We start from the raw sequence: 16,262 nt of genomic DNA on the forward strand, positions 1-16,262 counted from the left end.
AGAATAAAAATGAAGTATAAATCCTCATTATCGTGTTTTAATGAAATATTCGAGCAACTTTCACTATCTACACTGGTGAAAAATTCTCTTTTAACACTAAAAAAGAGGAAGGCTCATATTAGCACATCATCTATTAAGGTAGTGATAACTCAGCATAATAAAAAATACTTTACATAGTCTATCGTTTTATATACACCGTACAGAAATGTAATTAATCATTACAAACTGCTAATTGCACTAATGTTCATGACATTGTCGTAATGATTCAGAGCAGATTAATTTAATGACAACCTAAAATTATGTCTATGCAATTATTGTATTTATAGGAATCGTTGTTCTTTCAGAAAATGGAGAATTTCCCTTCAACATAAAATGTGCCTCTGCTTGCTTAGTTGTAGAAATTGCTGATATGAATATCAGGGCTGCATATTGTTATCAGATATGATGATTTTTACTCAGGTTTCTTCATAATATCAGGATGACCTGACTGATTTTTTGAGTAATAAAGCCAAAAAGACATTCAAAAACAACCGACATGAAGCTACTTTTCTCACTTTCCATACTCTAAGGGACGGGTTCTCTATGCTGTGTTTTGTTTTATGTAAAAAAATATTTAGAATTAGAGTTATAGTGAAAGCTGCTCGAATATTTCATTAAAACACGATAATGAAGATCTATACTTCATTTTTATTCTCATGAATCACCAGCATATTGCAAGTATGGCCGATCCTTTACATCTGAACACCTTTAAGGTCAGGCATGTAATTATTTGATAACACAAATGCGTCTGTTCGAGTGGCAATTTATAAAATATGACTTGTTTTTGAACATGTCTGTCTTTTCAAGCCATCATCTAATAGCTTCTTATTTCAAGTTTTGTATTGGATTTTCTTCTGTACCACATTTTGTACATCTTGTAAGCCTATTTGTTGGTTTCACTTGACAACCTTGGATCGGGATTTTACCCTGAAAGGTGTGTAGCTTCCAGCTTTTGAAATTCTTTGGGGAAAGGCGACTTCTGCGGACGCAAACACTTTAAAGAGCTTTGCCACAGAGCTATTGCATTCCGATAAGAGCGAGGCTAACGGCTCACCTCACCATTAGACCTTTCCAGGACGGCCTGGAGTCTATCAATTCAAGTCATTTTGCATTTTGATGGTCACTGTTTGACAAAATGAAGTCAGATCCATAGCCTTGCTTCACCAATAGAGAGGCATATTCATCATTGTCTGTTTCATATTGGTGGGGACACAATGGTATTTCGCCTACAAAACCAAGTTGCCAACAAAGATCCGCACACGGCTCAAACAATAAGCACAGAAATGCACTCGCAGGCACACACCACACACCTGTTTAATTTCCCCTTAGACATTAATATCCGTTCAGTGATAAAAATGTACAACACGCATGAAGTGAACCGTTTTCCTTCATGGTGTGTTGGCATATCACAGACCGTTTTCTTTATTATGAAACATGCACACGCCCACGCACACGCATGCCCCGACCCCCCTTATACACTATAGCAAAAAATAAATTGCTGTATATTGTGTAGAAATGTAGACAGTGAAATAAAATTAAACCGAATTATTGCATTCTCTCTCACTATCTACACACACGCTGCCATTCAAAAATTAGGAACATACTGTTTTTTTAAAGAAAAGTCACCATTTTTAATTATTATTTTTTAATCATATCTAATGAATAGAAAATTATAGTCAAGACATTGACAAGAATGGAAAGGATGCTCCATTTGCAATAAATAAGCCAAAACTGCAGACATTTGACATTCATTCTGTTTAAGGTTCCATTAATGAGAATGTTGCAAAGACTTCTGGGTATACTTGCCACTTATTATGCTTTGTTTAGACGGTTTGAAGATATTACCTGTTTTTTATTTTTTTATTGACATTATGTTGTTGCACCTTGAGATCTGTATTATAATTTGTTTACAACTAAAATCATTATTTGTTGCGCCATAAGTTAGTATAAGTATAAGATAGTTGATGAAGTCATTAGATTTGTGAGTCTTGTGAAAGTAAATAGAACTTGTTCTTCTTCCTGATGTGTGGTTAATTTCTTTTGGATAAACTTATCAGTATTGTAATGCTAAAATGAAGAATTTGGACTCTGTTTGCCTTCCCTGGAACCGACATTTCTAGCAATGCACCTGACCTGTCAACACAAATTTACCAGGTAGGAATTCTACCTAATACCGTAATATGCAATGGGCTCAACGGTTCATGTCAGTGCCAAACTGGATTAAATGAATTTAGTAATGGGTGAAAATAGGCTCCTAATTTGGCTGTTCTCCAAGTTTATCATCCTTCACGTTCATTTGATGGACTTCAACATGACATATACTAGGAATTTCTCTCTGTTGTGCTGAACCTCATTGTTGCTTTTGGGGCTCCGATTTGATTTGTTCCGCCACTGACTGTATATATATACTTTAAGTTTCTTCATGCCCAGCTTTTTTTTGGAACTATCTGTCCATAGAAGGGTTATGTGGGTAACATGATGAAGTGAAAACATAGGGACATTAGTCCCATGAATTGAGTTGGATATTTCAGCAAACAAATTTGTGCATTAAAATTCTTGGGCACTGATCCTGTGAAAGGGCTCAAATCAAGTACATACAGTATTACTTTAAATAGTTGTTTTCCCAACAGGGGGGAGTGTTTAAATTCCCGCTGTGACCAGAGAGGGCAGGAGAGTTCAGTTAATCTCTCCCCACTGCTGTGCCCTCTCTACACATGGGCTCCAGCTACTTGGCTCCGTTGGCTTTGCTCTTTGCCTCAATTCCAGGCTTTACCTCCACCCATGTTAGATCAATGGCTGCATGCTGGCTCTAAGTCTCTCGAACCCCCTCTCTCTCTTTGAGGAGAGCGAGCGAGAGAGATGGAGAGAGAGAGGTCCGACTCCCATTCTCCCTCTCTCTCACTCTCTCCACTTGGCGCTTTCTCCATCCGTCCTCCCCATCAGACGGAGCAGACCTCCGGGAAGGCACAGCGGATTTGAACTCCCCTTCCACCGCTCTAAACCGGGAAGCCACCGCCTCTCGCAGGAGTGATGGAGACAGTACCCCTCATAGTTCCTGGAACTTATTTTATCCTTGAATAGAGAGGAAATTAAGTATCTGTGCATCTGTTGGGATTTTGTGGGTCTTTTTTTATTTTTTATTTCTTTAAATAGGGAGTCAGTCCAGCAACAGAACCGGTGTGCTTTAATTTTGGAGAGGAGGAAAGGTTCTGTTTGTCTTCGTCTCCTCCTCGCCATCCAACGAACTGCACATCCTGTGTTTTTTTTGTGGACATTTACATGTTTTGGTGGCCATAACGTACTGTTGGAGATTGAAAAGCTTGTGGAATTTGAGATTGGGTAAACCTGCAGTTGACTCAGGTTCAGCAGGACTGCATCAGGACACCATGGAACTGGTTTTATTTGGATGTTATGGAAATGTTTGCCAGGTGCCGATGCTGAGGTGGACAAGAGGACTCGACCTGCTGTTGCTCTTCTGTCTGTTGGCTGCTCACAACTCTGCACACGGTAAGTATTTGATTGAGAAATTGTGGGGGGACTGGCTCTGACTTTTGATTTTTAACACTGTATTGCTGGACTTTAGTATTTGTGCAAAGGCTGCATCGACATTAAATTTAAGATTGTTAGGCCTCTCATCAGGGTTTTATTCAATGTTGAATGAGTTTTTTGTGCAGGTTTAATTTGCAGATTTATTACAAATTTGAGCCGAGTCAAGCGTTTCAAAAGGTGGGACAGATTGTTTATTTTAATTGCATTGGACAGTCTTTGGGTGAAACCGTTTGGTGAAAATGTTTTTATCAGGTCTTTACACCTATTTTCATTTATTTCTTGTCCTGTTGACCTCCCCCTATCACTGATACTACATGAATCAGGCTTATTTGTGTTGTTTCATTTTGTACTTGACATATTGATCAATAATATCACAATGTTCCAACATGGGATTCTTATTTATTCATTTCTAGCAGATAGTGGGCTGTTTTGTGTGTTTGTTTATTAGTCATTAGGACCTTAATTATCTTTTTATCTGAGAGATGCCTTGCTCACAGACACGTGGGCATCAAGACATTGATAAACTACTTTTTAGTTTGCGCATAATTGAGTGTTAATGATTATGATTATGGGGAAGGTAATTGAAGTAATTCAGATCAATGGAGTGTTATACTATGTTACAACCAGCAGAGACGCTGTTAATTCACTCACAGCTAGTTTGTGGCTCAATATTGAACCACAACATGGCATTATACAGTTTTAGGAACTCTTTTCTACTCAATGCAGCATTACTAAGAAAATGAAAGTTCAGAAAATGAGATTCTTCTTTCATCCCATGAAAAATGTTCAATGTTCATTTATAGTTTTATTTTTTAAAAACAACAAAATTCATTAAATGCCCGTTACGATGGGTCACTCTTCACTTATTTCATATTATTAATTGTTCATCGATGATTATGGGATGTAAACACAGAATATGCATGCTTGCATTTAGTCATGATAGCAAATCGTGTTTTTTTCTGTCTTTTAAACTTTACACGTTGATCAGTACATTAGTTTGATGTTATTTTTCTTCATATAATGGGGTGTTTGAGACATATAAATGGATGTAATAGGCTTCTTTAGAGTCTTATATGTTAATACATTAAGTTCAAGCTCTAAGTAAGCTAATTGGTGGTCGGAAGGTATGAGCGCGCTGTTGCTGCACTTAACGATGACGTTGTGTGAGTGTGCATGTAGTACTTGTGTAGGTGGAGGTAATGTTTTCTGCAGCTCGACTGTAAAATTCCCTGCTGCTTGTTTTTTAGTCTGATGGATCTTTAGATGTGTGGACTTTACACCTTTCAACGCAATCTTCAAATGCAAATTTATGTGCTCACATATGCTTTGGACTGGAGACATTTTACCTCCATTCTTGACCACTAACAACATCACAAGTGTGGTATTTTCCGGACTATAAGTCGCGCTTTGTGTCATAGTGTGGCTAGACATGCGACTCATAATCAAGTGTGACTTCATTCATTCATGTTCTATATTGCTTTTTTCCTCACAAGGGTTGCGGGGGTGCTGGAGCCTTACTCAGCCAAATATGGACACCTGAATTTGGGGCCAGTCATTCGCAGATCACTCAAGTGCAACTTATATATGTATTTTTTCTCTCTGTGACCACAGATAGCCTGATTTGTTGCTTTTTTAAGGCTATCTGGAAAAAAATAAGTGAACAGATGCTGGAAAATAAGGTAACTATTGTTCCTAGTTTAACTAAATTGTCAGTACTGTGGCCGCTGTTTTCACTAAGAGATATTTTTCTGTAGGAAAGCTCTTTAAGTGATAAGAAAACCTTGGTCATGAGTACAAAAGATTTCTCAAAGGAGTTCAAAACCTTAAATGGATCGTCTTTTAACTACAGGCTTATGATGGCGTGTAAAACGATGCCCGCAAATTGTTTAATAATGCGGCGGCGCGGGATGAAAATCGCTCAGCTGGAGATAATGGCTGGGAAGGGCGCAGATATGTGAACATCTCGTGAATCTTTATGGCCATGAAACAGATTCATGTTACATACACGAGCTATACACACACATGCTCAATAGTGGTAGTACCTCTCTGTTATAGTACCTGCAGGGATTATAGAACAGCACACTGTCCCTGCTGTCAAATATGGAGGAGCCTCTATAATATTCAGGGACAGTGTGTTGCATCTAAAACAGGCTTCCTTAAATCAGGCTCAAAAGGGCACCGACTACAATGCAAGTGCAATCAAGACAAGTTATACATATGTTTCATACAATTATTTTGGATTTTGTGGCCATGGAAGGAACATATAGATGCATCAGTCACAAAATGCTGATTGGACAGCAAAAGAAGCTACTGGGGATTCAATATGCTGTTGAGAGATAGACAGGATAGAGGAGTATTGCTAATCTTTAGTTGGTAAGAGCTCCATCAATGTGGCACCTCTCCAGGTCTCCGTTTTTGATTATCCAAGCAGCAGCATTCATTAATTTCTGATATATCCTCCACACTCATTTCACAGAATCTAATCTCCATTCCATTGCTGCCCCCAGAAAGAAAAAAAAATACATCCTCGTTGAAGCCATCAACAAATCACATCTCAGTCCGTTGCGCATACAGTGTGCTCATCTGTTATTTTTTCCTTCACTTATGTTTTTATTGTTATCTACTGGTGCATGCAGTTTTACTATTACTATTAGAATTGTACTCCTTCCAACCTTTTGGATTTGACCTTTTTGTATGGCTTGGTAAAAGTTGCAAAAAGCATTCTTTAACAAAACAATTCATTCATGGCTTTAAATGCATTCAAATATATGGATATTTACAGTATGTTAAAATAAAATACTCCTGTCCATTTATGCTCTTTTCTCTGCAATGATTCACTTTTTGTGGAACATGAACACCGCCTTATGTTTGTGCATGCCCAGATAAGTCAATTCAAAGCACTATTGTGTGTTCCTTACTGTCGTCATGCCTTTTAAATTGTTGCTAATATTCATCCATCCTATTCTGCTTGACTAATTGACAAAGTCAAATTGCCTGCAGGACAAAACCCTAAAATATCCACCAGCCTGGGAGTATTTTAAACCCAATGAAGGAGCAAGAAAAACTATCTTCTCAGCATTTGTTCTTGGTGTAGGGATAGTTGGGCTTGCATGTCCAGTGGGCTTAGCCTCAACTTAATTAATCATTAAACTTGACGAGGTGGATCTGAACTCGGCAGAGCAAAGAGCATATCTTTAACGTCACCTTCACAATTAACCCTAACGCACTCACAGCGGGCACAGCGGACAACTCATCGCTTTTGAACTGTGGATCATATATTCGCAGTTAACACAATTTTATATTTGTGTAGTCTGCCTTTTGTCTTGGCCTTAGCAGACCACCAATTTGAAGATACTCAGTGTATTTGCTTATTTTTAAAATACTATACTAGAATGATCAAATTAAATGGACTCCACGTCTAGCGCTGTTAATGGTAAACATTGTCTGACCAAGCCGTGAGAGCAATTATTTTGGATTCAACTGAGTATGTAGTAATTTATTACTAAAAGATTAGTAGTGCTCGATAGAACAAAACGTGCAACATTCATTTCAACTGCCCGTGGATGGAAACAAAAAAAGGCTAAGATTGTTAAACAAGCAAAAATAGTCACTAAAGGGTTAAAGCACAAAGTCCCATGCTGTAAATCCATTCATTAATAAGCAGAGTGAGTAATAAAGTCAACAATGGCCCATGAGAGACACTAAGAGATACCATTTTCATTCTAATCTATCCAACCACGCCGTTGAAGTGTGGTTTGAATTGAGATACTGAAGAGTCCTTACATTGTGTGTGTATTTGTGTGTGCGTGTGTGTGTGTGTGTGTGTGTCTTGCAGCTCAGGGCTCACAATATGTGACAAATGACATGTGTGCCACTGAGGTCTGGGAGGTTGATTGCTAGGCCAAATGAAAAAGAGCGTGTATGTAATCAGCACCAGAAGCGGCTGATTAATAATAAAGCAAAGTTAAAATGACACATTAGCTGATGCTCAGCTGAGTTTAATTTAGTACTTGACTCTGCTTGCAGGCAGAAAGTCATTTAGCCTACTACCTGATGATGTAAATTTGCGTTTGTGTGATTTTGAGGGCTCCATATCTTAATTTATTCGTCCCTGTTCAACGGATGAAAAATTTCGGTTCAAAATGATAAAGATCAAGTTTTTTTAAGGTTCAATGCTATTACTTTGAATAAATTTGATGTTGAACACATATAAGAGCGGCACTCCACAGTGACTATTAACCCCAAGCCCCTAGTTGGCTTGGATTGGCTCTATCACCCCCACGACCATTGGGAGGTTTCTATAAAATCAGGATTTCAGAATATTCTCAGTTCTAACCATCACATATCGGCATTATATTCAAGAATTGGCCAATCCATAAAAGTATAAACCTCTGAAGTTCATTTCACAAATAAATGTTCTTTATAAATCTGTAAATATTTGAAGCAACATTTTAGATCACAAAATGATGATTTAAAATGGATCAGTCAGAGTGAATTAATACCCTGTTAAAAATTCTGATCTCCAATTGCATGCAGGATGCTTGATAACGAGATTCTGCCTGGGAATGATGCTTCTCCCGTTTTAATGTTCTACGACTCTTCCGCTGGCTGCATCCTTTCATAAAAACAAAAAAAAAAGAAGTCAAAGGGAGAGATATTACGTATATGGAGCTAACTTCTTTGATTGTGGCTCAAATGAGGTCTCCTGGCTCAGCAGGCATCTAATCAGCTCTCAAGAGTGCATTACTCATTCCAAATCTACTGCTGTGCACTGATGGAGTGATATGCGGATGCCATGTATGACGGTTAAAATTTAAACATTGGGTGTGTAATACATCCTTCAAACATTTTCGTCACAGCTCGTAAAAAAAAAATAGAAAACTTTTCTGGTTTTCAAACTTAAGACCATACAACAGCCAACACTAAAAATGTGGATATGTTTAATGGATATGACTTTGGGGTAAAAAAAAGATACAAACAAACACCACTGGCTATAATTGGTTGTACGTTGAAGTGCGATAATTCATAAACTCTAATAAATTCTTCCTATCAACTATTTGGAGACACTAAAAAAATAATTTAGTCATTTATAACATTTGTAGAAAAACAACAAAAAGACACAGTTGCATGTTATCATTAGTTTAGCCTGTATTTCTGCCTTTAGTTCTGAATGCTGCAGTATTATTTTTGACAGGCTCCACTTTGCTGCAACACTCCTATTTTCTGGGTCTCGACTGTATCTTCCCAGATAAAATTTGTAAAAACAGCACTTTTGTACATTTAAACCCATGGTGTGTTATTTTTTTTCCGCTATTGGGTGCTGTTTTGTGGAGAAGTGGTGACTCCAAACAAAAGAAATAGAGCTAAACTGTGACTTGTGATTGCAAAGCAACAATAAATGCTTTCCCAAAGTATAATATATATTTTATCCAGCCACCAATTTTGCGGCTGACTACACCCTGGACTACGCAACAATCCATTACAACACAATATATGAAATAAAAGAATAATACACAATAAATAAATAATTAAATCCATAAAACTGTTGAGCTCAGACATCCAGCACTGAAAAGTGTGGCAATTATTGTTGTTATTCTATGTTGGCAAGCTACCTTCTGATTAATGCAGAATGGCTAGAGATGTTTTGGAAAAAAATCCCTCTTTTTTAATATAAGTTTGATGGGCTGCAACTTTTTGGGGGCAAAATGATGAATTCAAAAATAGTGGCCAGACATATTCAGCCTAAAAAGTGGCTAAAACTCGTAAAAAACTGAAAACAGTTCTGTTTAAAATGTTCTTTTCTTTTACTAATTACAATTTTAACTAAGCCATATTTTGTTTGTTTGTGCATGAAGCACTTGCAACCAATGAGTAATTGAAATGACTTCATTTAGACTCTTTATTATTCATACGTTTGAATAAAAAGGCAACAAAAAAATTACAAAACATGTCTCCCAGCAATATACAGACCGATAATTTGCTGAGCTCTTAACATTAACGTTTCATTTGTGTTTTGTGCTCTCAGCTGTCTATATTTAACATCAGCGACATGGCTCTGACACTCCTACATTATTCATAACGCAAAAGCTGCATTGCCTGCCGGAGAACTTCCACCGATTCCCTCACCTTTAATTCCTTCTCATTAGTACATCAGCAGGCTTTTATGTGTGAATGATTTGTCCTTACATTTTCCTGGCTAAAGTGATTTAGTTTTCCCATGCTGAAACACAAATGCTTTTTAGGATTTCAACAGACAGACAACTTTATAAAAAATACAAATGTACTGCCTAATTTTTTTTGCCTGGAAAGTCAGTATTAACTACAGTACAAACACTGTATAATTCTCAGCAAAAAACCAAAACAAAACACCATCAAATTAAATTGTTCCTTAATTTTCTGCTCTGTGTAAGCTATGATTTTCATTGTATTTGGGGTACATGCAGAAACTTTTGACGTATATTCCCCCAGCATATGTATGGGGCAGACTGCGGAAATTCACTTTGAAAACCAAAAAGTTCCTTTTTATTGTGATCCACATTTCTGGAATCAGATGTATCACACTGCGGCAATCAGATAGAGTGGATCACATCACTATATAAAAAAAATCAATCCTTATTAAACTCATTTTGGAGAGTACCATTTAAGTACGGAGCTATAAAAATCATCAATGTAAAAAGAATCTGATAAGTTCAACCAGGTGGACTGAAAAGCCCTCTTCTGAAATCTATTCACTGGGAACGATGCACAATGGAAAAAAAACCAGAATGTAGCACAGCTCTCTTGGTGCAAAGTTGGAGCAGACATTGCTGTCAGCTTTAATGTTTTGGGTAAAAAGTAGCAGGGCAGTTTGCTGCAATCTGAAGGCAGGCTGTTTTGCTATCACACATTTTTAGCGTTCATAATAATAATAATCGGACATAGGCCCTGTCGTTATCATTAACAACAAAAGCCTAATTGTCATCGCACCCAGAAACTGCGTATGACGAAATTGGTAATGCTTCTCCATAAGGTGCGTTTTTTCGGCAAAAGACCCAAATAAATGATAGTTTCGGACTCGTAATTTGGCATTCTGCCGTTATGGATACATCGCATCACCTCCCGAGCGGATCACTTACCTCTCACTGTCTTTCACTTACCTTCAGTCAGCCAGTAGGAGGCAGATCACCGCCCAAACGTCTTTTCATATTACCTCACCCCGAAGTTATTACACAGAAGGGATTGTGTGTCGTGTTACCGAAAGTTTAGAGTCCTGATGGATGTGGAGAAAAATGTCCTTAAGCCTATTTGTCCGTACTTTGTGGGACCTATAGCGCCATGAGTACATATTTAGTCAGCGGTGCCTTGACATATGAATAAAACTATTTCAATGTCAATGCCTGTAACGCTAATAATCATTTTTTTGCCATTAGGATAATTATTGAAAATGTTGTCACATGCTTTTTAATGGGCTCCCTAATGCTTTAGTACTTATCGAGGCGTACATTGCATTGTCATATCTGAAAGCAGTTAACGTAATAACAGATTTATTCTGTCACTGCTGCCTGTATGCTGAGGGAATTGAGTGTTGACCACACAAATAAAGCTGAGCTGAAAACAGAATGGTCCATCTCTTAGGTCAGCCACTGACACATATTCACCACCTTTGGCTGATTTCCAGAAACCTTCAGTGCTTAAACGTTCCCTTCTTGTGCAGCCCTGCTACCTGATGAGATGAATCTCAACAACTGCAGCGGTTTCACCCCATAAATATTCATTTTGCAAGCTGTGGTTTCATGCAAGCGAGCAATGGCTATAACACCCCCCCGGCCCCCCTCCTTCCCCCATGAACCCCACTTCCTCCCCCACCACCATGAACGCCCAGCAGAGCAGTTTGGATTTATAGCCACTTATAAAGATTAGTGATGCGTCCTGCATGCAGCATACACAATCTTGCTCTTTCTGGGTGTTTCACGCACACATCACCCAATGTGTACGCTGGCACACTTATCACGTGTCAGATGAAAATGTATCTCCACCATGCAACTTTTGTTTATTTCTTTTTGGGTGACGGAAAAAAAATCCACACAAGCCTATATATTTTCACAAGGCAGCAATGATTTACTTGTGTAAATACACACTGAAACATGGTCCCTTTACGGCTTTATGGGCAGGCCACATTGAATTTGAATTGTTTTTCTAAGATAGAAATGGTGGACACGTGTGACCGTGAACTTTTTAAGTTAGAGAAACCAGGTTTGGGCCTCGCAGTTAAGTTTATCCTCACAAAAATGTGTTTTTTCAAGCAGATCTCCACAAATATTGTCGATGATGCAAATTAGATTTGGTAAACCGTAAACATGGGTTGTCCTTAAAAAGTGAGACTTGCAGATTACAAAGTATGTCAATATAGGACATTCAGATTTTGTAATGTTATTTTCTAATTCAGGTGCTGTTTAATTAAAATGTGACTATGTTATTGATTTTCAGTGCACATTACACCTCGATTAGATTTCAAATATGATAGAAATTGATCCTGATGATGAAATATTTACATCGTACACTGGCTTTTAATTTGGAGTTTTATTCTACATTGATCCCAAATTGCATTCCAATAAAATGCAACATTATGTTGCAAATGACAAACCTTTAACCAAGGTTGTACATGACCAACTACCAATCCATTTCAGCATAAACTACCTTGCTGTGCACTGTAGCGTTTCCTTTCTTAGCAAAGATTTAATCTGAAGTTACTCTTCCCATATTTCTTCATTTATCCAAGAACAAACAAAGAATGCCAATCCAAACATGTCTTTCTCGTTATTAAAACCAAATTATTGCCATACAAACTCCTACTCTCCCAAATTATACTTCCATTTCTTTTATCACATGATGAAATATTCATCAAAAAGCATGACCAAGTACTGTTTTCAAATAATAAAACCCTTAATTAGTTCCACACAGCCATTTCATTTGCTGTCACTGCATCAGTCAGCACGATCCTGTCACCCTTCATCACCATCCAGCACATGTCAAAGAGAGTGTGACCGTAAAAGAACCGGTCACTGTGTTTAAACGAAGAACATGTTCACTGACCCGGGAAACTTTCATATCTCAGTTTGTTTCAAGGCAAGCAAACTTCCGAGAAATGTCACAACGGCTTAACCGGCTCCAGTAATATAACCACAGCAAGCGATGCCTGCAGCCACATCGCTAGGTTTCCTGCATGTAACATCCGGTCATGATGTTAATTCGCCGCCTAAAGCGGCGTCATCAAACGGCATCGGCAACAGGAGGTGACAGTACAGCTGGGGGATGACAAAGCGCTGACATCACAGGCTGATTATTTCCACTGATGGTGTGACATAACTTTGACTGAAGTCAAAGTCGTTTTAGAGTCCAGATTTTTTTGACTATTTCTGATATCGATAGATGTTAAACTTCATGCACACATACTTGCGATTTAGTCAACCTTTCGCATTTTCCCCCAAAACGTCTGCAAAGACCCAAGTCTAGGATAAATAGAGTTTTAAACTTAACTAAAAAAACATATCGTCCATGGTGGCCCATCATTAGTGTGTGAGTAATAAAGTATTTGAAATTATTTCATGGATTCATAGTAGTTTGTATAGCCAAGTTTGAGTCTCTCTACATTTATAGTACATAATCATTGTCAGTTGAGGCTGACTGTCAGGAGCAGCTCGTTTGTCCCCCCTGGCTTGCCGTTAGGCTAGAGCAGCTTTGAGTGATTCTTGATGACTTCCTGATGTGGGTATTTAAGCACCACGGAAGTGGTAGTCATTGTCGGATCGTCCTGCGTGACACTGCATAAATAGCTGAAAAGGTATTGTTCTCCATGCTCCGGTTCTGTTTCGTTTTGGGATGTACAAGTGCTTGTTATTTTGTAAAGCTTTTTGAGTCATTAAAGTTACTGTCATGAGCACAGTTCGTCTCGTCCCCTCCTGCTTCCCCGCTACTGGGTCCAAATCCCTCCGATCGCGCCACAACTACTCGGCGCGATCGTAACACTGACGTTCTAAAGCTTTCAGACAATGTCTTATGTCATATCGAAAAAATACAAGTATTATTGTCAATATAATCTGGGACAGTCCTACTTTGCACTATATTAACTATCAGGCAGTTTTATTTTTTCATCATGCCACTTGCAGTTCAACTTTAGTATCCCCCCCCCCCCCCCCCATTTGTGTTATTATTCAGTGGTGTGAATCAATTTAAAATGATTTACATCTACATTGTCTCACACCTCAATCCACTTGTGATTGACTCCACAAACAACTTTGGAGTGGCAAAAAAACAGTGTTCTTGTAGTGTGTATTGCCTTTTTATTATTTTTGCAGGACTGAAATTTGAGGTTTTAATGAGTAGTGCGAGCTCTTGGGGATGGCTGTGAGACTTGAGGCTGTTAGTCTGGTTCCTTTGATCTGGATATATTTGCTGTGTGTTTTTTGTTTCCTGGCCATCCTCCTTTTTCCTCAGATGAAATCGTTGTTTGTTGTTTGTTTTAATTGGATCTCCGATTAACGACTGAAAAGTGAGGTTTATATAAACTCTACTTAAAACACTTTTTAGACCCAAAATTGCACTTTTCAGCACACCTCACAACATGTCAATGTGGAATGCTACTTATTTTCTTCCACATAGAATTTCAACATTAGTTTTGAGTGTTTTAGGGGTTCAAATTTTTAATTTATTCACTAAAAACAACCTCTGATTGATTAAAACATTGATTAAGAAGGTGTCTCGAGAACACAATTACGGTGCATGTTTCTTCATATGCAGCTTTCTTCATGACAAATTAGATTGTTTAAGAAATTCTACAGACTTGTTTACTGTCGAAGGCATCACTCCTGGCAGTCCATTGGCCGCGATCCAGGTATTGTTTTACCCAAAAGCATTTTTTTTCATGCTTGTGTTTGTGAAACACTCACAGCAGGTGTCAGAGCCCATTGTTACTTTTTAAGTAACTGTCAATCATTTATCAACGGCAGCGGTAATGTTTTTGCAAAACTCCTTGTTAAATTCATCCAACACAGTGGAATACTGGAACAGTAGGTGTTCCATGTTTGCAGGATTACCCTTTCTTCTTGCAAACAAATAAAGAAAAACACACAAAAGAAAAACAAACCCTTGAGATTTATTTTCCCTTTAACGCAAAATAGATAGTATTTAGCTACCTTGAGCTTAGGTTGGCTGCCTATGTTTCAGTTTTAACCGTGTCCATGGCAAGTTGTACTTTTCACAAGTCACCTGAGGCCTCCTGCCATCTGATAAATACATGCACACTTGTTGTTATGGGTGGTCTGTAGGAGACTGTGCCCACCCACCAAGGTGCTAATACCCACCCATTGTATGGTATTTCATACTACAGTGGCTCTACATACAGTAAATGCATGCCTGAGACAAAATACATGTGTTTCCATTCCATTTTTGTTGACGTTATGCAAGTGACAGCAGGATGCTGTTTAAGGCATAAAATTAAAAGACTATTTCATTTTTCCTGTAGTTATAGAAATATATGTAGAAAGTGAACCAGTGCATGCTTTATGTTGCTTGTTGATTGCCTTAGTACACGTGTCAAAGTGGCGGCCCGGGGGCCAAATCTGGTCCGCCACATCATTTTGTGTGGCCCGGGAAAGTAAATCATGAGTGCCAACTTTCTGTTTTAGGATCAAATTAAAATGAAGAGTATAGATGTATATTAAATTTCCTGATTTTGCCCTTTTTAAATCAATAATTGTCATTTTTTAATCTTTTTTTCTGTGTAAAAATATAGTTTAAAAAGGTAAAATAAACATTGGTTTAGATCTATAAAAAACTGAATATTCAGGGCTTTTAATCCAGTTCTTTTAATCCATTTATAAAAATAAATATCTAAATATTATATCTAAAATGGTCCAGCCCACATGAAATCGAGTTGACGTTAACGCGGCCCGCTAACCAACCCGAGTCTGACACCCTTGCCTTAGTAGATAACACTATAATATTTAATGGAGATAAAGTCTCTAGCATAGTTATTTGCAGTGAACCAAGAACATGGAATTCTGGCATATACTTATTTTCAAACAGAAGAAACCCGTGAAACCAATTGTCCGAATGTTCCCAATACACCAAGGCATCAAAGATCAGGCAACTGATTTACGGACCACCTCGGAGAACTGAGATGAGTGGGCTCCTTAGTCAAAGTGTTGAGGAAATGTATGTTTTGCGTATCTACTGTTTAAAGTGTGAAAGGAGCATAATGAGTGTTGAGATGGAATCATCTGGGTAACAGAGGCGAGCTGAAATGAAATATGTGTTTGCACGTGTCCAAAATGCTTGCCCTCATCTCCATGACAATCAACACCCATGATCCCATCTGTCTGACACGTGCACGCACACACGCACGTCATGACTTCATACAGTCCTGTTAGTCACACACAGCCAGGGGGTCATGGCAGATGTTGTGGGATAGAAGAAGCAAAGTAGGAGGTCACTATGGGTTTTAGCAGATGGGATTCTTGCCACAATGATTATTTTTCTACTGTCAAAATAAATAAATAAACCCACAACACAAGCTTTATTTAAGAAGTGATTATAGATGGAGGAAGAAAAAGTACTTCTTTTACTGATCATTCTTATTTTCCTAAAAACTACAAATTGCATGACATGCTAAAAAAAGGAGATAACTTCCCATGTTA

The 16,262-nt window shown here is 38.0% G+C and overlaps 1 protein-coding gene across 4 annotated transcripts in view; it reads left to right on the forward strand.

The window, feature by feature from the left end:
• Positions 1–2,924: 2,924 nt before the first annotated feature.
• Positions 2,925–16,262, forward strand: part of dcc (DCC netrin 1 receptor) — a 107,252-nt gene continuing 93,914 nt past the window's right edge. For all 4 annotated transcript variants that reach the window (XM_077622952.1, XM_077622953.1, XM_077622954.1 and 1 more), the window contains exon 1: positions 2,925–3,546. In XM_077622952.1, the coding sequence (XP_077479078.1) occupies positions 3,426–3,546 (121 nt within the window). In that variant the 5' untranslated portion in view covers positions 2,925–3,425. The remainder of the gene's footprint in view (positions 3,547–16,262) is intronic.

The sequence above is a fragment of the Stigmatopora argus genome, chromosome 16 (assembly GCF_051989625.1).
Source record: "Stigmatopora argus isolate UIUO_Sarg chromosome 16, RoL_Sarg_1.0, whole genome shotgun sequence".
NCBI lineage: Eukaryota > Metazoa > Chordata > Actinopteri > Syngnathiformes > Syngnathidae > Stigmatopora > Stigmatopora argus.